The 26,527-nt window shown below is 42.3% G+C and overlaps 1 protein-coding gene and 1 non-coding gene across 9 annotated transcripts in view; both read right to left on the bottom strand.

The window, feature by feature from the left end:
* Positions 1-26,527, bottom strand: part of KDM6A (lysine demethylase 6A) — a 93,161-nt gene that overhangs the window by 39,359 nt on the left and 27,275 nt on the right. For all 8 annotated transcript variants that reach the window (XM_075263996.1, XM_075263997.1, XM_075264000.1 and 5 more), the window contains exons 4-7: positions 20,429-20,478; positions 10,515-10,573; positions 9,884-10,004; positions 1,598-1,652 (exon numbers count right to left, since the gene is read on the bottom strand). In XM_075263996.1, coding sequence (XP_075120097.1) covers positions 1,598-1,652; positions 9,884-10,004; positions 10,515-10,573; positions 20,429-20,478 — 285 coding nt within the window. The remainder of the gene's footprint in view (positions 1-1,597; positions 1,653-9,883; positions 10,005-10,514; positions 10,574-20,428; positions 20,479-26,527) is intronic.
* LOC142196353 (U6 spliceosomal RNA) lies at positions 21,434-21,538 on the bottom strand. Its single transcript, XR_012715197.1, has one exon. It is a non-coding gene; the product is annotated as a U6 spliceosomal RNA (small nuclear RNA).

The raw sequence follows: 26,527 nt of genomic DNA, 5'->3' as shown, positions 1-26,527 counted from the left end.
AATACCACTTTATGGCTTTATAGTTGTATATGTCACAGGCTGTCCATGTACCTACCAAATCATTGGTCACATACACACAATAGCTCTGTAAAGTCTTAAGTACCATTCACGATCACACATTATTCAAAATTGACAAGTTGTAACATTATCATTTCACAAAAGTGGTTGAATGAGTGATATAAATTCTCTTTAGTTTTGCCCCCTCACATAACTAGTGTATGGCCGTCTTAAGCTAGCTAGCTCTTCCTGGACCGTGGTCATAGTACACACTGATGCAATGTGTAAGAAGGACATAGCCATGAAAGTTTATTTCCTCATTAACCTTCATGTACAGTCCTAGAAAAAGGAAATCGCCAGAGGATCCAGAGTCTGCAAGATCTGAAGACTATGTTTAAAGGTGGTTATAAACTTTATTACTAATGTATACCCCAATGCCCCAGAGTCCCATGTACTACCTTTGCGGAAAGATGATGGGGCGCACAGGAACTTTCGTTCCTCTGGCTCCCCAGAAGACGCTCCGACTCAGTCACATAACCGACTTTACTCTAATCAATGGATCTGCGGGCGAAGGAAGAAGGGTCTGTGACCCCAGGCATAAGAGAGAGGAACAAGCCTCTATATGCTGCCCTACCCAAAAGTAATAAACAGGACCCAGGGAACAGGTGCAGGGAATGCATTGCTAAGCCTTAGTATCCCATTATTTTATACACTAGTAAAAAATAAAATTTAAAAGTCCAAAAAAAAAACACTGGGACAGAAAATGGAACTCAACCGCTCTCCAACCACAAACTGAAGGATTTCCCCCCAGGATTATATTGATGATTGAAGAGACCACAGCATTCAGATGAGCACACTATGGCAGCTATGCCGAGTTCTACGGCTCAGCCCTATTCAGTTACACAGAACTGAGCTGCAGACAGGCCATGTGACCAAAGAAAGTGATGTCACTTACACAAGAACTACTTCCATGTTGAACAGCTGATGAGTTGGGGTGCCAGGTGTTGGACCCCTTATTGGTCTGATACTGCTGGTATATCGTAATAACAGGTCAGCAATATTCAAGACTCAAAAAACCATAGATATTAAACCTCTATTCAGAACAGATTATATAATACCTAATCTATAATCTACACTTATTATAACTCTACACTGTGCCATCCCTTTTTCTTTTACTAAAAATTTCTGAATAAATTAAGTCAGAGTTACCTTATTTCAATGGATGCATCCCTATAGAGCGGGGGGCACTCCGAGGACCTCATCTGTGATTTTTTTTTTCTTTTTTTTAAACCTAAATCGGCATGCCGAACAAAAAAGGTTGCCTATGCCTACTATAGCGTGTAATACTATGACTGATCAGTGTCACAGGGACACACATCTGACTAAGGCAACACCCACTTGTCTATTGATTCAGACACTTGTAGCAATAATAATAGAGGAACAGGACAAATTCATGGGTAATACAAGTATTTATAAAAACACACACACTTCGGGGGTGCTATAAGTCATAGAAAGAGTGTGCACCAAAGACATCACATAAGGTTAATAGAATTAAAAATGCATGAAAAAAAAAATGAAACCTTGTTCTTACTGTACTTACTTTCAGCTTTGGACAAAGTGCAGGGATTGCAGTCAATCAAAGCCAACTGAAAATGCTGCAAAACAAAGAGAAATAAGTCAAGTTTAGAAAGGCTGCACTGACGGCCTAAAAACTGCAAAACTGGAGTGTGAACAACAATGCTGCCATTTCTGAATGCAAGCAAACAATATATAGATGTGCAAAAAACAGAAAAGGCAACAATAAAGATTCATACTGGAAGAGACAGCGTGGCTGCAATATTCAGCTGATTTCATAGATGCAGGGACATGTATATAATATTACCATTAGCAATGATTTACGGCAGCATTAGGACGTGGCTGGGATCATTTCCATACAGATTCACCGCACACACCTGTATAAATTCATCCCCTCCTTTGTGTATTCATGCACATGACTAGATGGGGCTGTCAAGGGGCCGTTACCATGGAAATGTTACTCGGGGAATTTGAAAATGACTAAATATGAAATAAATAATAGCAGAGATAATGGCAGCCCATTATGTAAATGCCCCCGCCGCACCGAACAGTACACAATCTAGCCCCAATTACAAAGAGTAGGCAATGGTGACATGAATGCTGTGAGAAGCCCCTCATCCAATTCTATCTCCAAACAAGTGACCTAAATAGACACCCAGGATGAAGGAATTACACGGAGAATAAAACATGCTGCCCCAAAACCCATTCAACCCCAATAACACTTCATTACTTACAAACTAATCATGTGCAAAGAGACAATTAGACATTTCCACCCAAAGCTAACAGTAAAGCCCAAAAATAGCAATAAAAAGCAGCAACCCTGTCTGCGCTCCGTTACCGGGCATATTGCTCGATATCTTCATGCTACAGAGAAAACCAAGCGATAGGTAGATGTAATGAGAGAGACGGCAACACAATGAGAGAGAGAAATCGAGAAAGACACTCACCAATGGCGAAAAATAAGAAAAAAGCCGGGCTAATCTGAGAATGATGTCTGCAACAAGCAGCGGCGGCGGCGAGGAAACATCTGCACCTCATACAAATATTGCGGTACTGAAGCTGGCTACTGCTGTGTGAAATGGTTATTATGCAGGAGAGGCCACTGCAGTTCAGAGACGACACACAATACCTCAAGGCAGACAGCAGTCTATAGAAATTCTAATTCACAGTAAGAGGATTTACCTAGAAAGCGCTGCCCTGAATCTTAAAGAGCACTCGTCTTGAGAAATGATATACGTTTCCATCATACAAAGGGGCATGTTATCAGCTGGATCCATGCCGCCACATTGCTACTTCCCCTAGATTTTCATTTCTATTTTTACCACTTTAATACTCATTAAAACCAGGACAGAAAGCGTTCCCTTATCCATGGGATGAAGGACTCACTAGAATTCCTTGTATGCCTCATCTATTTCAGACAAACATGTACAGCTCTCTCCTATGTAGTTACAGAAAGTCTGTTAACCCTATCATATTTCTACAACATCTACGCCATATGGCAGAACACGAGAGGTCATCGATATCTGATCAGTGGTGGTCCAATGCCTGGGACCGTCACAGATAAACTGCACATGTCAGCACTCATGTGAGCCCCTTGCCCACGTGACAGGCCACTGACAGAATGCCCATTTGTCATATAATCAGAGAATAAGGTGAGCTGGAATACTAGACACTGCCCCTATACACGCACTCAAAAACTGCGGTCAAACAGCTGATCTGTGGAGGTCACAAGTGTTGGTCCCCTACCAATCACCTATTCTTACAATAGACCCAATATAATAATTCCTGAATACCCCTTTAAACTCTTTCCACCCACACCACCAAGATAATGGGCTAATGGCTTGGCCCCTTTGGCAGAATCAAATTTACATGCTCCTTTTGGTGCCCATTGCAACACTGAAAGCCCAGTCCTGTGATAGGTGTATCAATTCACACAGCAGCCTGAAGTTACTTTTATATGCCAGTCTATGAGTGCCCTGATTTGAGGAGCTATAGACTCACAAAGTATGTGTGACATACAGTCAATGTGTGAATCTGCACGCCAGATCAAATATGGGGGGAGCGGCCATACATGAAGGCTTTATCAGACAGGTGAATACATTCAATGTCCTTTACATTTCACTTACCCTATACTAACAGACAAAAGAATAACATTTTGCCAGAGTGCAGCTTGAAGCAAAGCAAACACACCAGGGGTTGGGGCATTAACCACACAGCAAAGTATAGGAGAGCCTTTGCAGTTTGTGGCCAAGAGACTGGCATATTGTCTAATCCTGGGAAAGTTGTGAAATTCCTCTACAGTACATTTGTATTTTGGTCTTGTCTTTTTCTACACAACGATCAATGGTGACCTGGCACAGCCAAGAGGGTAGGGACGGAGATAAGATGGTTACATGAACGTACAATTTTACAACAGAAGCTTGGTGGGTCAGTAAAGACAGCAAAATGTGCACAAATCAGTGCAAAAAATGACATATGCATGCTCCATGCACACCTCAGTGCACTGGCAATGTTATACTGCCCAGGCTCACTACATGAAATGACTGAGTCTGAGGAGGGCACAGATGGCACACCGATATTATTCATGTGCCTAGCCATGCCTTTCTCCCACAGACCTGTAGATGGGTACGTTCATGTGCGTGTAGCCTTAACACAAATGACTAAAGTTTTCTGTGTGTCCGGGAATTAGGTCTCATCCTCTCCAGAACCTGAACTATATGCAGTCAAAACAGTGATACACTTTATTTTTTACATTATTTCTCTTACTGTTCTGTACAGCACTGTGGCTCAGAATAGTAATGCATATAAATACATATATATATATTCTTATCGGCAAAAATGTCATAGCGACGTCAAAGAAATATTCCAATGGATCACTTATCAATGAGCTGTACACGGATCATGTCTCTTCTACATGGCTTTCCAGATACCTCTGCTGCAGGGTATCCCATGACATCACTCATTGCACAAGTTTCCATGGCAATCGTCTAATTGCCGAAACAAATTCCTCTGCAGTGAGGAACATAGCAGTTAAAGGAACACTAAACCTAAAAATGAATGCTAAAAGCAAGAAATGTAGCTGCCCTCTCGGTTTGTCAGTTTGCAGCATTTTCCTAAAACGCCCTGACAAATATCTTAGTACAATTCTTGCTGAGAACAAAGGGGTTAATTAAACGCTGAACAAGCCCACGTTTGGGGGAGTCCAGCTGAGGCTCAGGCGTACCATATACCCCCAATTACCAAAATGTAATTTACTTTCAGAATTCAATAGTACAGGTGAATATTAGACTTTAGAATATTCATTAAAGATATTGGTTTCCTTCACTTACTAAATTGCTGTAATCCTTAAAGAGGACCTTTTATGCCCTGCACATGCGGTTTTATATACCGATAGTGCGCTGAATTTGGCTGTCGTCTTTCCCGTTATGTGCCCCGAAGCAAGACATATCTGTGTCATTACCGATCTCAGCCCACCGTCAGAAGGGCGTTCCCGACAGTCTAGCTGGGCAGTGAGGAAGTGCCCCTTGACAGAACTCGTCCATAGCACTGTAGTATCAGGGGGGGCATTGCCTACCGCCCAGTGATGACGCTAAGTGGTGAGGAATGCCCTTCTGATGGTGGGCAAAGATCGGTAACGGCACTGATATGTCTTGCCCTGATGCACATAACGGAAAAGCCTTAGGGCCCGTTCACACGGGCACAGAGGGGGCGGATTATGGCGTGTAATCCACGTCATAATCCGCCCCCTCACAATGGTGGTCTATGGAGACCGCTAGCGTTCTCCATAAGTGAGCTGCCCTATTCTTCAGGCGGGTTCCGCGGGTCCGCCTGGCGGCAGCAACCTCTGGTGTCGGCCCATTCATTTGAACCGACTCCGGACGGGGGAGCCGCAACAGGCGGGTTTTGACCCGAGAGAGACGCGGCTCCCCGCCCCCTCTGTGTGAACTAGCCCTAAGTGAATTCAGTATACTGTCGACTCGAGTGCTATATAAAACCGCATGAGGGCATGAAAGATACTCTCTAACTTTACTAGGGCTGTTTATTGTCTCTGTATTTCACATCTATGGAGGAGGGGAGGGGGGGCTGCTCTGAGTAAGTTAAAGGGGGTGTCCGGGATCTGATAGTAAATAATACTTAGTAGTGGGCGGGATAGCTTAGCTAGGGAGACGGGGGGGAGGGAGGAGTGAGAGAGAAGAAGGGGAGCGGTGACAGGAAGGTACACAGGAAGCTACATAGCAAGAAGCCAACACCAAGTAAGGGTCATTCCATATCAAGTGATCCAAATAGGAATATTTTTTTTTACCTGACGTCTTTAGATTTTTTTTTTATGAAGTACAACTTAAGTTAATTACAAATAAAAAGTTTTGAATTTTTTTCTTCATCAGTTAATTTTTTATAGACTTCTAAAGTTTTGAAAAAGTGTGATTTTTGGCCTGGTATGGCTTTACATTTTTTAACATATCTTGGGCTAGAATTAAGATAAATAGGTGGGAGAGGCATCATTTTTCTCAGAGCGGTACCGGCTTTCATTTGATATGTTACAAGACGATGTTTCTTTATATTTTGTTTTGGAGAAATCAAATTCAAAATTTTGATGCGCAATTGTGAAAAAATCGTATGTTTTAAAATTGTGGAAAAAATGCATTTGTGTTACTTGTGTTCTTGGTTATATTTGTACAGGTTTTCAACTTGGGACCAAATTGGGATCAATTTTTTTTTAAGCCTTGAATCATCTGATTTTATGTTTGTGTGAGCTTCTAACTTTTTTCTTTTCAAATTACAACTTGCTGAATTCAACATTTATATGCAACAATAAAAAAACATAAACAACAAATACTGTAAGTGCAAAGAACAAATACATCTTAGGGCTCATTCACATCTGCGTTGCCCTCTCCGTTGTGCAGGTTTCCGTTTCCTGCATAAAACAGAGCAGGATACGGAAACCTGCAGGAGTCTCTCTCACCCATTCATTTGATTGGGTGAGAAAGCTGTCCAGCCGTGAGCGGCGGTGAGCGTTTTGCGCTCTCCGCCGCGAAACCGGGTTTTATAATCCAGACACAGAGTCGGACATGCAGTACTCTGTGTCCGGATTAAAAAATCTGGTTTCGCGGCGAAGACCATAAAACGCTCACCGCCGCTCACAGCCGGACTCGGTCTGTGCTTTGCGTCTTCTGGCATGCAGAAGACGGAAACCATAGAACGGAGACATGAACGCAGGTGTGAACCTAGCGTCATCATCAGAACACGACTTGTTCAGCATTTTCAACCTGAATGCATTGAACAAACCGAAAGAAAAAAGCTGTTCATATCCTCAAGTGCGATTTTCTAAATTATATGTTAACGAGAGTACAAGAACCAATATTTCTAACACCTATTTCTACATGTAACAATTGTTTTTTATTATATCACTAAACATGTAATTTATTAAGAAAAATAGACCAGTAGATAAATCCTCATTCTCTAAAATATGAACTAATCAAACAATTAATAGGACATTTTTAAACTACTGGCCTTTTATCATCAATTTGTCCTTTCTAGTGAGTGAAATGTAATCTTGTCCATACGCGCTTACTAGCAATGGCCATTTCCTTTTGTGTCAAAGAGTATGTACGGCCTGTCATGGTGTTAGGCTCCACCTGAGTTAATATCTGATTTTTGTTGACTTGTAAAATGTCTGGTTTTCTTGGATACACAAATGATGGTGCTGGACCAGAAGGATGCAAAAAAGTCAATTTTATGTCTTCCTTTTCACAATCTTTGGCCAGCCACCAGCGCCGATCATATTCACAGGTCACATAACCAGTTATGTCATCCATTGCCAATCTTGTGCCGCCTTCTACCACTTCATGGACTTCACTGTCATTGCTGAATGAAAAAATCCTTGTTTTTATTTCTGTTTCACTATGTGGAATGAAAGTGTGGTATTGCTGAGTCCCTTGGATGGGTTCTGCTAAACTCTCCTTCAGATCAGAAGGACAGATCTGAATTCAAGATTTTCGGAATGACACTGTAATAGTTATATTTTAAAATATTATCCCATCGCGATCCCAACTTGAATTTTGGTACAGATGTGGCTAAGGGCATAGCAGGCCCATGTGCATTTTTTTGAAATTTTTAAATAAAACATTTTTTTCGGAAATGCGTTTTAAAATTTTGCGTTTGCGTTCACATGGGTAAAATATTAACAAAGATACTCTTGTGACATATTTGGTGAAAGCCTGTATAGTTCTGAGTAGAATGGCGTTTATTTTGTTTCTCTATCTTTTTTCTAGCCTAAGTTATAAGGAGAAATGTAAAGGCAGGCAACACAGAAATTCGCACTTTTTCTGAACTTTGAAAATCAATTAAAAATCCCAAAAAATTTTTAGAATTTTTTTTTTTCTTCACATTTTGCATTCTCTGACACACTATTACCAAATAACAAAATCTCAAAAGAATTAAAAATATAGAAGGAAAAATCATTGGTTCACTTGACACGGAATGACCCGTAAACAAATACAGAAGATGTAAGGAACTCCCACAGAAACCCAGAAATCACTCAAAACACTGCTAAAATTATGCATACTTTTAACCCATTAGTAACACTAAAAACACTAAAAGAGAAAAAAAAATGCCCGGAAAATCCCTTCAAATTTTATTTGAGGTGCACTATTTACATATCACTAGAAAGTGGAGAGCATGCTGAATTCACCTGCTCTGTTGATATCTGTGCCATTTGTTTCAGCACCTATATCTTTCCACTGTCAGGAACCCCACCCCTATATCCTTGTACTGTTAAGGGGAGTCCTGTGATAACGCTAGACTCTAAGGCCTGCCTTTCTGACAGTGGAGAGATATCAGTGCATGCATACCAGGAAAACTGACAAAGCGCTAAATCAGCACACTGACTTTGTAGAAGTATAATATCACATAGCACATCTCTGTGGACATGAACAGTCCTCTTGAAGCATATGGCCAATGCTTGCGTCAAAAGGGTACAGCAAATACAGAATCAGCAAAGAACTTTTATACAAGCAGAAGATGTCCTTAGGTTTCATTCACACAATGTAGATTTCATCAGTACTCTGCATCAGTGTTAGTCAGCTAAAAAAATCACAGTTAATAAAATTATGCATTTTATGGGCATTTAGAGACATCCCTAAATCTTCAATTCTGCATGCACAACATAAAACCTGGGCTTCTGTAACTCTATTGAAAACCAAATCACAGGGCTGACCTATCAATTTGTGAGGTAGCATCAGTGTGGAAACCGTGGCGAGTAGCCCCACACGGAGGAGCCCTATGCAATAAAAAGGTTTTGATGGGGCATACCATCCCAGACATGCAATATCAAAAAAACAGCTGACACCAGAGAGGAAATCACAAATCTCAATCCTCACTATTGATCAAGGTGTGGTGTAAACAGATGTGATTCTTGGACTACATTCATCAGTGCAGTAGAGTGGCCGGCAATGACCACATTAAGCCAAAGGCCCAAGTCCAAGATAAAGGGTGCTATATATATAGCTAGAGATATATATATATATATATATATATATATATATATATATATATATATATATATATTATTCCTGGGTTTTTGTGTGTGTATTTGTCCTGTATTCGCAGTCCAGTGTTCCTGAAACTCCTATGTTATGGTCGCTTGGCTATTTGTTTGCTATTGTACAGTTACTACTGGCAGAAACCAGTAGCATCAGTAACGGATAGGGGAGCAGACGGCTTCTTAGTGTACACGCCCACAGCCTCAGAGACAAATTTAAAATGTGTTTCTGCCATATTGAAAATATATAGCAGCAGCAAAAAAATGATAAGAAGTAATGTATGAAGGCTTAAACAGTCACAGAACAAACTGCCCAGAACATATTTCACAAGTGGGAGTCTAGCCGTCAGACCACCACTAATCACTTTTTACCCGGTGGATAGGTGATGTTTGTTTGAAGCATGGTGCAAAACGATTATATCAATTAAAAAAGCCCAGGCCACAAAAAAATCTGTGTTAAACTTAAGAACAAGTTCAATCAAAATGGCAGGTTTTTTTGTAACACCCTAATAGACAGGTCAGCTGTAGGTAAAACATTACATGGATTATTTATTCTGCCCGGTATCTTTGGTCACAAATACTGTATGAACACTTCGTGCTCTTTAAAATTATTTAGTCCATTATGAACATGGTTTTGGTAAAATCAAATCCACCAGAGTATAAAGGGGTCAATGAAATAGCACAGACACTAACCCAATGCAACCAATCATACACACAGAGTATGCATTGTTTACAGCACTACTGGAAACCTCCACAAAGGCTGGTTATTACCTTTAAACTTGACTCATAGTCCGTATTCACTTTGAACATAAGTCCAAGTCGTAAATGGATTTCCTTGGCGCGACAAAAGCCGGGATCGACGTAAAGCACTTCCTGAAATGCTCTAATTGCCCTAAAATAACAGAATGAAACACTGACATTTTCAATTTGCTTTATATTGAAAACAGCACATGATGAAGTCAGCATAAACAGAGTTACATGAAAAAAAAATATATAGAAAAAATAAAAATAAAAAGTCAGTGATGCCTTTAGTGAACTAGCAATTATATCTCCCGTATTGAATAGACAAGTGAACCAAAAAGTAATTCTAGATTCTCAGAGCATCTCTGGCATCTACTGAAGCTGGACGGGGTGGGGGGGTAAGTGAGACCCACTTGTAAATTGTATTTATCTAATAGAAGCTCCCTATCTAACTGCAGAGCACATAGGCTCTAGTTCATCTACCATAAAGCCACGTCAGCCCGATTACAGATGCGAGCACACTTACATACCTTATTTGCTAAGATTCATGCCCAGAATTACAGCAATAAATTTCCTCTATATACCGTACGTCTAAACATTTCAGCTGTCACATGGCACCGTATTTTATACAAATGCTAAGCAATAAGGATAGGATACCTACCAGTGAAATGCATTGTAATGGAAGTAGACCAATCCAAGGCCATAAAGAAAGGCAGCATTCTGAAAAAGGACAAGATTTATTGTAAGAGGATATAAACCAACATCTCATTAAACAGAACATGTCACAGATTTCTGTCAATTCTAACCAATGATGTCATTTTGATAATTGTGAACTTTATTTCCCGTACATGTTTATAAGGGCTGCCATCTTACCAGAGGCGTTGCTAACTACATTTAGAAAAACGCATTACAGAAACCATGTGGCCCATACACACAACAAACCAGTCATTTTCAATATATACCTGGGCAGGGAGAGAGAAAATGAAAGAGCTACAATTGTGTTGGGTTACCCTATATCCTGAGTGCAAACATAGGATTGCTTCAGGTCTCCCACTTACTTGCAGTCACTCCTGTGCTGTGTGGATCCTTATGTTCCAGCACCACAAGTGTCTGAAATTCACTGAGTGATTTTATTTATTTATTTATTTGCAGCATGAGATGTAGTTTTAACTCTTAACATTTTGGAGAATGTGTTTTGACCATTTGATTTGATTTTTTGGGGGTACAGGGTAGGCAAAACCATGAAAAAGGAAATAAAAAATTCCTCTGCTATGGTGTCCGTTGTATGGAATAAATTTTTATAGTTTGGGAATTTTGGGAGCAATTTAAAATTTTAGACTTTTTTTCCCCAAAAATGATTATGTTTTTCTTTCATCACATCGAATGTCTCCTTTGGTGTGCGGCCTTTCCTGTAAAGGAAATTTATGACTGCTCTGTTTTCCAATAGGTCCATTATCAAACCTCACACCACTTCAGCACCTCAAAAATCAAGACCGTTATCAGTTCCGAGTTGCAAATTGGCACGTAACCTATAGAGACTTACACTCACCGGCCACTTTATTAGGTACACCTGTCCAACTGCTCGTTAACACTTAATTTCTAATCAGCCAATCACATGGCGGCAACTCAGTGCATTTAGGCATGTAGACATGGTCAAGACAATCTCCTGCAGTTCAAACCGAGCATCAGTATGGGGAAGAAAGGTGATTTGAGTGCCTTTGAACGTGGCATGGTTGTTGGTGCCAGAAGGGCTGGTCTGAGTATTTCAGAAACTGCTGATCTACTGGGATTTTCACGCACAACCATCTCTAGGGTTTACAGAGAATGGTCCGAAAAAGAAAAAACATCCAGTGAGCGGCAGTTCTGTGGGCGGAAATGCGTTGTTGATGCCAGAGGTCAGAGGAGAATGGCCAGACTGGTTCGAGCTGATAGAAAGGCAACAGTGACTCAAATAGCCACCCGTTACAACCAAGGTAGCCAGAAGAGCATCTCTGAATGCACAGTACGTCGAACTTTGAGGCAGATGGGCTACAGCAGCAGAAGACCACACCGGGTGCCACTCCTTTCAGCTAAGAACAGGAAACTGAGGCTACAATTTGCACAAGCTCATCGAAATTGGACAATTGAAGATTGGAAAAACGTTGCCTGGTCTGATGAGTCTCGATTTCTGCTGCGACATTCGGATGGTAGGGTCAGAATTTGGCGTCAACAACATGAAAGCATGGATCCATCCTGCCTTGTATCAACGGTTCAGACTGGTGGTGGTGGTGTCATGGTGTGGGGAATATTTTCTTGGCACTCTTTGGGCCCCTTGGTACCAATTGAGCATCGTTGCAACGCCAAAGCCTACCTGAGTATTGTTGCTGACCATGTCCATCCCTTTATGACCACAATGTACCCAACATCTGATGGCTACTTTCAGCAGGATAATGCGCCATGTCATAAAGCTGGAATCATCTCAGACTGGTTTCTTGAACATGACAATGAGTTCACTGTACTCCAATGGCCTCCACAGTCACCAGATCTCAATCCAATAGAGCATCTTTGGGATGTGGTGGAACGGGAGATTCGCATCATGGATGTGCAGCCGACAAATCTGCGGCAACTGTGTGATGCCATCATGTCAATATGGACCAAAATCTCTGAGGAATGCTTCCAGCACCTTGTTGAATCTATGCCACGAAGAATTGAGGCAGTTCTGAAGGCAAAAGGGGGTCCAACCCGTTACTAGCATGGTGTACCTAATAAAGTGGCCGGTGAGTGTATATCATTCCTTGTGCAGTTTAAGCATCCTGTGATAAACAGAAGTGGGCGAGGGGAAATCTTTTACGAACTCCCCTTGTAGATAGCCAATTTACTGTTGACAGACTCTCTGTAAAAGGCATGTCCAATGTGCCAGGTAAACACCCCCACCAAGTGAATCCAAGGATCATTGCTTGGATATCTGGAGGTCGCTTGAGAATATCTGCAAAAGATTTCTTCACAGTGTGTGCACATCTGAATGGACGATCCATTCCATATCCACCGAGTAGGAGGGCACTACATGTAAACCAAGCTCTTTTTCCATTACAGGTCTGGAAGATCACCATGGTGTTTCATAGTTTCAACAGTGGTATTGGTTATAAAGCTGGGACACAAAGCAAGCTTGCCAAAATGGTTTTTGATAAACTTACAAAACATCCCGTTTGGCTCTGATCACTGCCTGGCATACACATTCTCACCGCTGCTATCAAGTGGAGGTTTCAGAAGAGAAACTCAACAGACGACAACTTTTATTTTTTTGTACTGGTTAGAAAATGAAACTGGTGACCTGATTCCACTTGCATTAGATTTCACTTCTGAGGCCCCATAACTTTTACATGTGTGACAACACAAAAACCTGAAAACCAAAACCTAGGCAAGTCACACACACTGGATAAAAACCAGCTGTGAGTGTGATCATTCATATATCTAGTCAGTGCAAACTGGCCAATAATAGACCAAATTCAGTCGGCCATGATGCATGTATTCTTCCAATCCAAGCCAGAGATTGTTAGGTAGACAACAGTTTGCCATAGTCAGCAGTTTGCATGCACCCTGTCACCTTTACTGACAAGTAAATAATTGTAAAATATAATACTAATCTAGAGCATCTTATTCTTATCTAATCTGTGCCATTCCTGGTATTACCCTGTCACATCTATTAAAGGGGTTTTCAAGGCAAAATATTTTTTTTAAAAAACGTCTGTTCATGCTATCAATGGGTTAATATATGTGAGCCCAAATACTGGCAGTGTTTTGAGTGATTTCTGGCCTTCTCTGGGAGCTCCTGGTATCCTCTGCATTTCTTTGCATGTGCAGCTTCCTATTGTCTTAGTCTACAACTATCATGATGCATTGCAGTTCACTCAGATCCTCCCTCACAACTGCAGACTACTAGCTCTATCTACCTACCTAATTCAGTCTCGCCCAACCCCCTCCCCATCCCATGATACTTACCTGTCTTCTTGTCCCGGAAATTACTTTGAGGAGCCGTTGTCCCCTCTTCTGCCCTGGAACCGGCGCCTGTGCAATAGAACGCTGCTTCTTTTTGTTTCTGCCGGCGTTCTATTGTGCAAACGCCGGCTCCTTGTGAAGGAAGCGACGCCCAGCAGAAGAGGAAGTGAGCACTGGTGAGTATGAGGGGGACGGGGGGGAAGGGGGTAGAGAGGAGTACTGGTGGCCTCCCGTCTTCAGAAATGCCGAAACGGAACGTCACCAAGAAATTAGAAAATGTGCCCGGGGCGGTCAAACGATCAACCCAGGCAAATGGCTATATATACATTTTTTTTTTTTTTTTTTTTTAAAGGAAGTAAATTAGAAGTTAGGCAGGGGAGAGGGGGTTTAGATTAGTGGAAAAGTTTTAATTTATCCCAGACAACCCCTTTAATTAGCACCAGCTAGGGAAATTGCCCATACACCAGGGTTGGGAAATTAATTTTCCCATGAAGACGCATGAGAGATTGAACCCGTCCTAGAGGGCTATGCGCGCCGCGGAAAGTTTAGCTCCACTCACTTCTACGTTGACTCCGCTCAATCATTTTTCCATGTGCCCCCACAAAGTATAATCCTCCTACAGTCACCTGTATATTATATTTCCCCACATTATAACGTTTCCCTCCAAATGTCCCACAGTATTAAGTCCTTCTACTAGTGCCACAGTTTAAACTGGGGGAAACTAGAGGGGACATTAAACTGGGGCAGCTGGAGGAGGACATTAAACAGTGGGGGTAGTTGGAGGGGAACATTAAACTGGGGGGCAAATAGAGGCAGACATGTCCCCTTCCAGCTACTCGCCACAGTTTAATATGCTCCTCCAGCTGCCCCAGTTTAATGTCCCCCTCTACCTGCCTCCCAGTTTAATATCACCCTCCTTCTGCCCCCTAGTTGAATGTACCCCCTCCATCTGCCTTCAGTGTAACTGCCCCTACATCTGTCCCCAGTTCCTTCCTCTTACTCCCACATGCTGTCTCTTCTCTCCATTCATGGCAGCTTGCTCTGTGTAACAGCAACCACACTGTCCTGTTGGCGCTGCCCACTAACGAGTCTTAGCCTATCCTAGTGGAGCTAAAGGACCTGTGATAACTTCATCGCAGGTCCTTTAGTGAAGTTACTATTCGCAATCTACTTTTATCCCACAAGCTATGCGGGCCGGACAGAACCAGTCAGACGGCTGAATGTGGCCCGTACATTGCCCTGGTCTGGCATAGACCATCCAAATCAGTACTCAAACACAGTGTGGGGACACAGAAAAGTGTAACAGCTATGTGGCCAGCTGTACGACAGTGAAACAGTACAAGAGTATGACAAGCTGCTCAAGAACTGTACAACAGTGAACACAATTACTAAGGCTCCATACACATCTGTGTTAGGGTTTCAGTTCAGGGGGACTATGAATTCTTCTCACGGCATGATGTTCAGACTGGTAAATCCGGCACACTTACGGACCAAGTTTCATGGGTAAAACTCGGTGCTGTGAATCTAACCTAAGGGTAGGTTTACAAGCTGGAAAGTGAAGAGGATTCTATACTCAGGTTTAACGTAGTTTTGAAGTCAAAACTGATTAAAGGGGTTGTTCTATCTCAAGGATCCTATCTATACTGGAAGCTTATGTACATTGAAGCCTTGCTTTAGCAATTCTGCTTTGTTTGCCTGCTATGTGAATGTATTCCTCCCATTGTTTACACAGGATTGCTATAACCACGGACCTGGGATATAGGACAAGTGACGTCACTTACTAAGTGCCAGCAGGACAATCCCTTCAGATAATTGCACTTTGCTGATAAAGCCTGGTCTGTTATCTCTCTATGTAAACACACAGATAACACGGAGTCCTTCTGTACAAGAATCTGTAGATTATCTGGCCTGCAGAAGTGTTTGCCCGTTCAGCAGAAGGGAGGGGGAGAGGGAGAAATACAGGAAGTGAGAAGCAGACACGGCATACAGCCTGACTGATACACTGAGATGGCAGAACCCCTTTAAGGTTCGTAAAGGTAGAGAATAGGTAAAAGGACAAAATCTACTTTTTATTCCAAATCCACTCCTGATTTTGGCTCTAAAAGCTGCATCTAAAAGCCTGAACATGTAAACCTGGTCTGAAGGTGGACTTCAAATAACATTTAAGTGCAAAACTGACATTCTCTCAAAAAGGCAAAACAAAAAAGCAAGTAAAAGTGGACCCCAGAGTTCACCCAATAAAGGAGTCATCTGCTAGCAAGGTGACGGAGCCCAGAAGTGCGAGCAGTAATTGGCATGTGGTTCACACTGTCAATAATCAACACTAGTAATCAGGAGCCTTTTCACTAGACGCGCTTATGTCACGTTCGCCGTTCTGCTATTTTACAGACTTGGAAATCTGATTTTCTACTATTATGTCTTGGAGAGCTCGCACTCCAGCTAACAATGGGAAATCAAACTGAATTCAAGCCTAATCAGTAAATTCCTGGATATTAGGTACATTTACAAACACTGCACCGCTCAACTCATTAAAGCACATCATTAAAATGATTGATTTAACCCATTATAGACCACCAATGTGTTACCCCGCAAAGGCTGATATTCAAGCTACTTTCCCTGGTTTACAACTAAACGCTATCCTGGATTATTTTTTTAGTAAATGTCGCCTTGAAGGATTTTTTTTTTTTTATTTGGGTTTTTCACAATTAATTATTACGTCTTTCTTTAGTGATAACATAGGGCTTTATTTTTCTATTTTTACTTTTAAATTGGTACTAAAATATTTGTGAACTAGTTTACTTCTCCACTATAAAGATTTTTTTTATGTAGGCGACACAGTTGTCCTGCCTACAGGGGCAGGACTAGGACTGCGATATAGGGGTGACAGTAGTACTTTTGGATCTTAATTTTTATTTTTTTTTACATATTCTATCTCCCATAGTAGGGCATTGAGGGGAATTTTAACTTTTTATTGGGCCTGTTTAGCCCCAGTTACAGGAGGAATATGGCCTACTGCAGGGCTGATCTTGGTCCTCTAGGACTGTGAGAAAGCCGCATCATGGAGACTTCCATAGCTATACAAAGTGTCCACATATTAGGCATCGTAAAACAGTCCCTGCCTTTTCGCTAGGATGTCCAGCTAGTAACCCTTTCCCAATATTGGCTGTACTTATGCAATGGATGTCAGCTATGGTGACCAGTAGGGAGCTGAGCAGCCAGTCAGTCACAGGGTCTCCATTGTATTATACAATGAAGGCCGTCGGCAACTCTTGATCACAGGCATTAACCCTTCAGATGCCTTGGTCAAACCTGGCTGAGACCCCATTTTACCAAAACAAAATCTATAAGAGACGATACATTAACATGAAAGCAGGGAAGTCTATGGAAATCTCGCTCCCAGGCTTGTCATTACTTTACTTACAGGCTACCAAGCATAGTATAGGGATTCATAGATAAGTTCTTGCAAGCAGGGCCCTCATTCCTATTCGGGCTTGTTCACATGGGGCAAGAAGGGGCAGATTTTGGCGCTGAACCCACGTCAGAGTCCGCCCCCTCACAATGGAGGGCTATGTAGACCGCTAGCTTACTTTTTTCAGTGAGCAGCATGCTCCCGCTCATGGAAAAAAGAAGCGAGCTGCCTTTTCTTCAGGCGGATTCTGCCGCTGATTCAGCCCTGGCATTTGCCTCGCGACAGCACCCTCCGGACTAGGCCCATTCATTTGGTCCTACTCCGGAGCGGGAAACCGTGAATGTCGGAGGCCGCAACAGTCGTGGCAGGTGCATTTTGGCTCTATTGTGACACGGCTTGCCGCAGCACAATCAGGACCAAAATCCGCCAATCCACGCCCCATGTGAACTAGCCCTTAGGTGAATTGGTTTATTACTATAGTGACTCATTTAGTCTGTACCCTACGTTTTATAAAATGCTGGAGAATAAATTGGTGCTCTAATAAATGTATTATTACAATTTGACAAGGTTTTTCCTAACTCTGGTGCTGTGTATTAAAGAGGACCTTTCACCATATCCGGGCACATGCAGTGTTATATACTGCCAGAAAGCCGACAGTGCGCTGATTTCAGCGCACTGTCGGCTTTCCCGATCTGTGCCCGGTGTAAAGAGCTTATGGTGCCGGTACCGTAGTGCTCTATGGTCAGAAGGGCGTTTCTGACCATTAGCCAGAGACGTCCTTCTGCCTTGCGGCGCCAATCGCGCTGTACTGTGGAGCGGGGAGGAACGCCCCCTCCCTCTGCTCACACAGCTCGTCCATAGACGAGCATTATCAGGAGAGGGAGGGGGCGTTCCTCCCGGCTCCACAGTACAGCGCGATTGGCGCCGCGAGGCAGAAGGACGTCTCTGGCTAATGGTCAGAAACGCCCTTCTGACCATAGAGCACTACGGTACCGGCACCGTAAGCTCTTTACACCGGGCACAGATCGGGAAAGCCCGATCTGGCAGTATATAACACTGCATGTGCCCAAAAGTGGTGAAAGGTCCTCTTTAAAGATTGGCCTGTCCAAAGACCGTGGGGCAGATTTATCAAGACCGGCGTAACTCACTCCAACCTTAATAAAGGGTCTGACTGGCACAGGGACCAAGAAATCTATGAAGGCGGCGCAGCTTCTTCATAAATCAGTTGGATGTTTCCTGCGCTAGAATGGAAATCTAAGTCAGTTAAGAACTGGCATAGATTTCCATTATCACTCACATCAGAAAACTGGCACAAGTTATAATGAAAGTGTTGGGATCCCTTTTCCAGGCCGGACCACTCATATTCACACAATGAGGCAAGCAAGGTCTTGCTCCAAATGTGCAGCACAACAGCAGAAAACAAAGGATTGATGAATTGATCAAGAAAAAAGAAAAAAAATTGATCAAAAATTCCTATCGTTTACTTAGACAAATGTTCTTTTCCAAAAGGAGAGGCTTTCTCCTGGCAACCTTCCATACAAGCCATACTTGTTAAGCAGTTTTCTAATAGTCATGTGCTAATATTTAACTGCAACCAATAGAGCATCAGATGTAGCTTTTGGATTTGGGGTCTTTTTTGCAATTAGTCTGAGCACTGCAGTTGGACCTTGGAGTGAATGTGCTGGGACATCTACTCCTGTAAAGATTCTCAAATGATTTGAATGTTTTCCATTTGTGAATACGCTCTTGCACTGTAGAATGAATAACTTCAAAATCTTTGAAAATGGCCTTAAATCCTTTCCAGATTCAAAAATTACCTCTCCAAAATCCATGCCGATGTCTGTCTTTCTTTCTTGCCATGATGTTAACACACCTGAATATCCCAGACTAGCAAACTGCTAAAGCTTCTGACTTTATAGCAGTGGTCACATTTGCTGATGATCAATCAAGTGAATTTCATTGGCAGCACCTGGCTGCTACCTGCCCTCTTAAAAGAAGTCCGGCAGATCCCAAACACCTCTCAAACCAATCAATACAGAGATGATCTGTACTGAGATCATCTTTTTATGAATATGCAAATCTGGCTGCAAGTGGATGGGTGAGGGACTAATCGGCAACACTTGCTTACATACAGGTATTGGTGCTCGTTTATATAATATTTCCACCCCCTGTATTTCAGCTGTATGTCAGACCCCGCAGCCAAGGACTTGCAGGATGATTTACATAGGCTTAAAAAAATAAAATCATTATCTCATAATTTATGGCCACAAAGGTTTATTGTTAGTTCTATAAAGATTACTATATGGCACGATTAGTGGTTTTGGAGGCATTCAGAACTCACCAGATGTAGCATATATTACAATGCATATCACCCACATGCTTATGGCCATGAAATGTAAACTTTGCTTATGCTACACATTACTGCAATTAAAAACCGCATGGAGGCAGGAACGGTGTAATTAAAGATGTTAATTCTGGCAGATTCATCACGAAGGACCCAATGGTCACAGCTGGGTTCCGACCCACCCAGTCATGTGATCAGAACAAGCTCCTGACCCCTTTATTATAGTCGGCAGGACTTGTGAGTTCAGGAGAGGAGGCAGAGCAGCCTGGGGGTCAGGGGCTAGATCCAGTCACGCGGTCCAGGGATTGGAACCAGGCTGGAACCCACAGATCTATCACGAAAAGGTAAACTATGAAGGTAAACTATATCTCCCAAGACACCCCCCTACCACCACCACCACCACCTTTAATGCTTCACAAGCTGCTTCTGCATGTTTTGTTTAATAATGGCCCAGTTGTGTATGTGTTGTTCATCTGAGGTTGTATTTATTTAAGTTTAGGACTTTTTTTTTTTGTCCTGATAAACTATAAAAATCAAAGAGGGCGGAGCTAGAAGTTGAAGCGTTGTTTCTCTTTATTTATTCTCCTTTTATGCATTGTGTGTCCATAAGGTCATGAAAATACATGTATATATACCACGGTTACCACAACACAGCTGAATAATGGATGGCTAGGAAGTAATTAACCATTGCAACAGCGCCCCGAAATACAGTGCATCCAAATGGATTCATTCAGCAACAGCATCAAGTTATATTTAATGCTACAGTACAAGGAGCACTTCAAAGAAACTGTAAAGCATAGGTATATTAAAGATAAGTTCTGAAATAAATGGCTGAAGTTCTACTCACCTTCCAGTAGTCTGATTGTAAACTGTAGTACCTCTGGTATGCAGATAATGCTGAAAACAAGCAAGCATATATTACAGGCATGTTCCACAATGTGTATCAGATGCTAAACAAACAAGTGTAAAGGCTAGACACACAATGGACAGTGCAGTATTTCTAACTCAAGATCTTCTCCCATATGGGCAAGTCTGTCCTAGTAACACATGCTGGGTGTGAGGCCTGCACATCTTCACCAGCTCTCGTGTCCGCACATCTTTCCTGTGCCAATTTCTCCATCTACAACTCTTGTGTGGACAAACACTAAGTGTGATATTCCTACACACTACAGTAGGTGCGCTCCTCTCTTTAGACCCTCTTCTGTCATACACTGCAGTTTTGTTTTTTTTCTACAATGGATTTTAAGCATTTAAGGGTATGTTCACACGGTGGAATTTGCAATCCGTGTGTGAACACTTTTGCGTGGCTAGCCGTGACGCCGATGCAGTGCACCAACATCCTATCGCGGCACTCTGCTCCGGATTAGGCCTGAAGAATGGGCCAAATCAGGAAGGAGCCCCGCGCTACAGCTGAGTCAGCTGCGGAAAGATAGGGCAGCTCGCTTCTTTTTTCCGCTACTAGCTAGTGGGAAAAAAAAAGCAAGCAGCTCCCATTGAAGTCAATGGGAGCCGTTTTTGGACCAGAAAACTGGAAACTGCTAGAGCAGATCTGTGCGGGGGCTGGAAAACCCCTTTAAATTAAAAGCTGGCTGCAGAATTTAAAATTGCAGCTTTTTTTAAATTATTATTTAATCTGTTTATTACTGTCCCTGCCTTCCTGATGACAGGAGAAATCAACAAAATTATGAAGAAAAAAAAAAAGTTAAAACGCACCTCCCCTACACCATAGTCTATGATGACATTAAGGAAGGACACAATGTTTGTTTCTTCCATTTAAATAAACACTAACATGCCCACATCACAGGTTCTAACCCTGCACTTTCCAACGCAACAATAATTGTCACTAAGTCTTTTTTCTATGGAGCGCTTTACGAATGTGTGTCATCCTTGCGCAGGGGCCATGCTAACCTTCTCTGTATCGTTCCAATTTTAGTATATGTGCTGTCGTAGCGAGCACACCTTATTTATCACTTATAAAAATAAATAAATGATTGAATAATCCAAAAGCCAACTAAACCATATAAAAAACAAAACAAAAAAACACTAAATAAAATAAATGTGCCTGGTGCTGAAACCTGGGAATATGGCCCCACACCATCCTGCAATTAAAGGGGGGCAACTAGGCCTAAGCAAGTTGCTTAGAAGAGGACTAGAGATGAGTGAATACTATTCGAAACAGCCGTTTCGAATAGCACGCTGCCATAGAAATGAATGGCTACGTCCATTCATTTCTATGAGAGCGTGCTATTCGAAACGGCTGTTTCCAATAGTATTCACTCATCTCTAAAGAGGACCTTTCATATCCTCTAAGACAGAGTATGTTATGCACCATTACAAAGTTGCGGATACACCACACAGAGTACACTTTCAAACCTGCAGATCTCTTCTCTAGTGGTAATAGTACCATTGCTTTTAACTACCAATATCACTGTACTGTCAGAAGGGATGGCCTTACAGCTCAACAGCTCTTCAGAGTAGAGGCAGTGTGCCATCACATGATATTGGTAGCCCAAACTAACAGCACCAATATCTCTAGAATGGGATGGCCGCGGGGGGGGGGGTGCTCTGTATTTAACATGAATGACTTAAACAGAACCACTCAGGTTGTTTGGGACTACTAAAATACCAGCATGATGTCATGATGTTAAGCTTATGCGGATTAGGGTCTCAAACCACTATAACCTACCGCCACAGTCAAAGGTTGAAGAACTTGCTCTGACACAAAGCAATGTACAGACTTTGGCTTCACTGTCAGCAATGTGAATGTGCCGAAGTCCCTCATTAGACACCAGGGATCTTCAACTGTTGAGGGTATCAGTAGAGTAGAATATAGCAGTTTGGGACTACAAACTCTTGCTACGTAAGGGGGCATTAACACGGAGTAAAGTGGCGCTGATTCTTCCACGATAACTCGCGGCAGAATCAGCGATGATAAAAAGACTCCCATTGACAATAATAATAAATTTTATTTCTATAGCGCCAACATATTCCGCAGCGCTGTACAATTTGTAGGGTTCAAATACAGATACATTACAAAGAAAGTCATTTCACACACTGGGACTGAGGGCCCTGCTCGCAAGAGCTTACAATCTATGAGGTAGAGGGGGTAACACAAGAGGTAGCAGGGGCGGCATTGCTTATGCAGAGGTCAGACACTTCTGTAATAGAGGTGACTGTCATTACATAGACATAAGACTTTATGAGCCGTCAACAGTCGTGTCCTGTAACATGTGGATGGAGCTTGGACCTATAAAGTTAGCATGAGATGATGACATATCATGTGGGGAAATGTGGGAGCGGGGACAGAGGAGGGTTAAGGGTTTACATTAGACATTGTGATAGGCCTGTCTGAAAAGATGCGTCTTTAGTTTGCGTTTGAAACTGTAGAAATTGGGAGTTAATCTGATGGTCCAGGGTAGAGCATTCCAGAGAAGTGGTGCAACTCGGGAGAAGTCTTGTATGGCGTGGGAGGTTCTGATAATAGAGGATGTAAGTGTTAGGTCATTGAGTGAACGGAGAACACGGGTTGGGCGGTAGACAGAGATGAGGGAGGAAATGTATGGAGGTGCAGCATTATGGAGAGCCTTGTGGATGAAAGTGATAACTTTATATTTTATTCTATAATGAATAGGCAGCCAATGTAACGACTGGCACAGACCCGAGGCATCGCTGTAGCGTCTAGCCTGGTAGATGAGCCTGGCCGCTGCATTCAGAATAGATTGTAGAGGGGAGAGTTTAGTGAAGGGAAGACCGATTAGTAAGGAGTTACAGTAGTCAAGGCGAGAATGAATCAGAGAGACAATAAGTGTCTTTAGTGTATCTCTGGTGAGGAAAAGGTGTATTCTGGAGATGTTTTTGAGGTGGAGGTGACATGAACGTGCGAGTGATTCAACATGAGGGGTGAAGGAAAGGTCTGCGTCAAACATGACCCCGAGGCAGCAGGCCTGCTGCCTAGGAGTTATAGTAAGGCCTGAGACTACAATGGATATATCAGGGACAGATCTATTAGATGGTGGAAACAGTAGTAGTTCAGTCTTGGAGAGATTTAGTTTCAGATAGAGTGAGGACATGACATTTGAGACAGCAGAGAGACAGTTGCTGGTGTTCTGTATGAGTGCAGGGGTGATGTCACGGGAAGATGTGTATAATTGGGTGTCATCAGCATAAAGATGGTACCTGAAGCCAAATTTGGCAATGGTTTGTCCAATGGGGGCTGTGTAGAGAGAAAAGAGCAGGGGGCCTAGGACCGAGCCCTGAGGAACCCCAACAGCAAGGGAAAGAGGGGAGGAAATAGAGCCTGCGAATGATACACTGAAAGAGCGGTCTGAGAGATAAGAGGAGAACCAGGAGAGCGCAGTGTCATTGAGGCCAAATGAGCGGAGCATAGTGAGGAGGAGATGATGGTCAACAGTGTCAAAAGCTGCAGAGAGGTCCAGAAGAATAAGAAGAGAGAAGTCGCCATTGGATTTAGCCGTCAGGAGATCATTGGAGACTTTTGTGAGAGCAGTTTCAGTAGAGTGCAGAGCGCGGAAATCAGATTGTAAGGGGTCAAGCAGAGTTAGCAGAGAGATAGCGGATTACACGAGAATAAACCAGGCGTTCCAAGAGTTTAGAGATGAAGGGATTCTGTCTTCCGTGCGGTACACATTGAAGTCAATGGGAGTCTTTATCAGGGCTGATTCTGCCGCGAGTTATCGTGGCAGAATCAGGGCCACTTTACTCCGTGTGAATGCTCACAAACAATGTTACAGGTTTGCTTTAAAGGGAACTTGTTAAGTGCATTTTGAACACAAGTCGTTATGAACCAGCAATTCAGCCCTTCCACATTTCTGTGCCCTATGCTTTTCTGTACTCACAGGTTTGTTTATTAATAATAAAAAAAAACAAAACCACTATCCTTAAAGCAAATCTGTCATATCATTTATCTTTTCAGGATAAGGTACAATATTTGTACATAATTAGTAATACTACTATTGCAGGTCATTATATGATCTACATTGTGCAGTTTTTAGTAGTTTCCCCTCGGCATGATGTAGATGGGGTTTGCAGTTCTCCCTGAGCAGGTGGGTGGACACTAGCTGCCACACTCCCTATACAGTGAATAAAGGAGGCATCTGCTTTATATATCTGTGTCCCCAGGATCATCATGCAGGGTCCAGGCTGCAGTATAAACCCTGTTTCTCTTGCATTATCTCCCTCACTTCCACCCTCCCTCTCTCCATAGCCTTGTATAGAGAGAAGTCTGAGTAATGTGATTATTATAGCAGTGATTTTCACTGTAAAAATTGTCTTACAGCAAGAGCAGGGATACCACCAATAAGAGGAAAGGGAGACATTTCTTAAATTAGATATTTAAAGGAAATCTGTTACATTCTTATAAACCTAAATTATAGGACCTTGAGGAGGGGATTCTCGCGTTTCCAAACACATCTGTAATTCAGTATTGAAGCCGCATTTACCTGCAAATCATCATTTTATTCATATGCAAATAATGAGAAATGTGCTTTCGCACGGGACTCTAGAGCTAAGAACAAAGCTCAAGCAAGCTAACGCTAGAGTCACACCTGCGTTCAGGTTTCTGTTTGGAGGATCCAATTGTGGTCCCCTCCACATGAATGAAATTCTAATCTACTTAAAAAGGCAGTTAATATAATAATACATTTTATTTATATAGCGCCAACATATTCCGCAGCGCTGTACAATTTGTAGGGTTCAAATACAGACAGATACATTACAAAGAAAATCATTTCACACAATGGGACTGAGGGCCCTGCTCGCAAGAGCTTACAATCTATGAGGTAGAGAGGGTGACACAAGAGGTAGCAGGGGCGGTATTACAGTTGCCTGTGGATCCCATACACTATAATGAGGTCTGTCAGGTTTCTGCCCGAAAAATTCAGAGAGAAAAATACTGTTTGCAGGACGTTTCTACCCACAATTTTTAAGCTGATTCAGGGACAGAAGCCCCCTAAGGCTAAGGAACACTCTAAAATACTTGTTTGTACATGAATAAAAAGGTGAAAATGGGGCTCCTAGTCTGAACAACAGAAGTATACTTGGAAACTGTAGAATCACCTGTTATTTAGCACTTTCAGGACCACTTGTTCTTTACGTTGAAGATAGTTCTTCATATCATCTTAATCTTTTGGGTTATTGCCTAGTACAGAATACGTTTGTAGCGAGTCGGCTCCTTCACTGATGGTATTGCATGATGAGTAACCATCTACGTCAGTGGTTCTCAACCTTTCTAATGACGTGACTCCGCAATACAGTTCCTCATGTTGTGGTGACCCCAAACCAAAAAATAATAATTTTGGTGGCAACTTCAAAACTGTAATTTTGCTACAGTTATGATTTGGAATGTAAATACCTGATATGCATCATGTATTCTAACTGCTACAAATCAAACAAATTAAACTTTGTGATTAATCATAAAAACAAAAACACTATTATATACTCCTCAGTCCCCCCTCCACTGTATTATATACTCGTCAGTACCCCCCACTGTATTATATACTCCTCAGTCCCACCCTCACTGTATTATATGCTCCTCAGTACCCCCACTGTATTATATACTCTTCAGTACCACCACCACCCACTGTATTATATGCTCCTCAATACCCCCCCCCCCCCCCCAGGACCTCCTGACGAAGGCTGCATAGCCGAAACGCGCGTCAGGTACTGGGGAGTGAGTGCCTGTCCTGACTTGTATACCTCCTATTGGCAACATGGGTAAGCCACAGTGCTATTAAACCTGTATATAGTGGTATAGGATACATGTGAACCTATGTTGTTATAGTCACCAATGTGTGTGTATCAATGCTATTACTTTAATGGATAGGAGACATATATTGGACCACATGGTAACTTTAAACCTCTAGCATTTTCTTTGAGCTGTTGTGGCAATGTGTACAACTTAGTCGCCACTCATGATATATACCTCAGC

Source organism: Leptodactylus fuscus, chromosome 2 (genome assembly GCF_031893055.1).
Source record: "Leptodactylus fuscus isolate aLepFus1 chromosome 2, aLepFus1.hap2, whole genome shotgun sequence".
Lineage (NCBI taxonomy): Eukaryota > Metazoa > Chordata > Amphibia > Anura > Leptodactylidae > Leptodactylus > Leptodactylus fuscus.
This window is presented reverse-complemented; position numbering and strand designations above follow the sequence as displayed.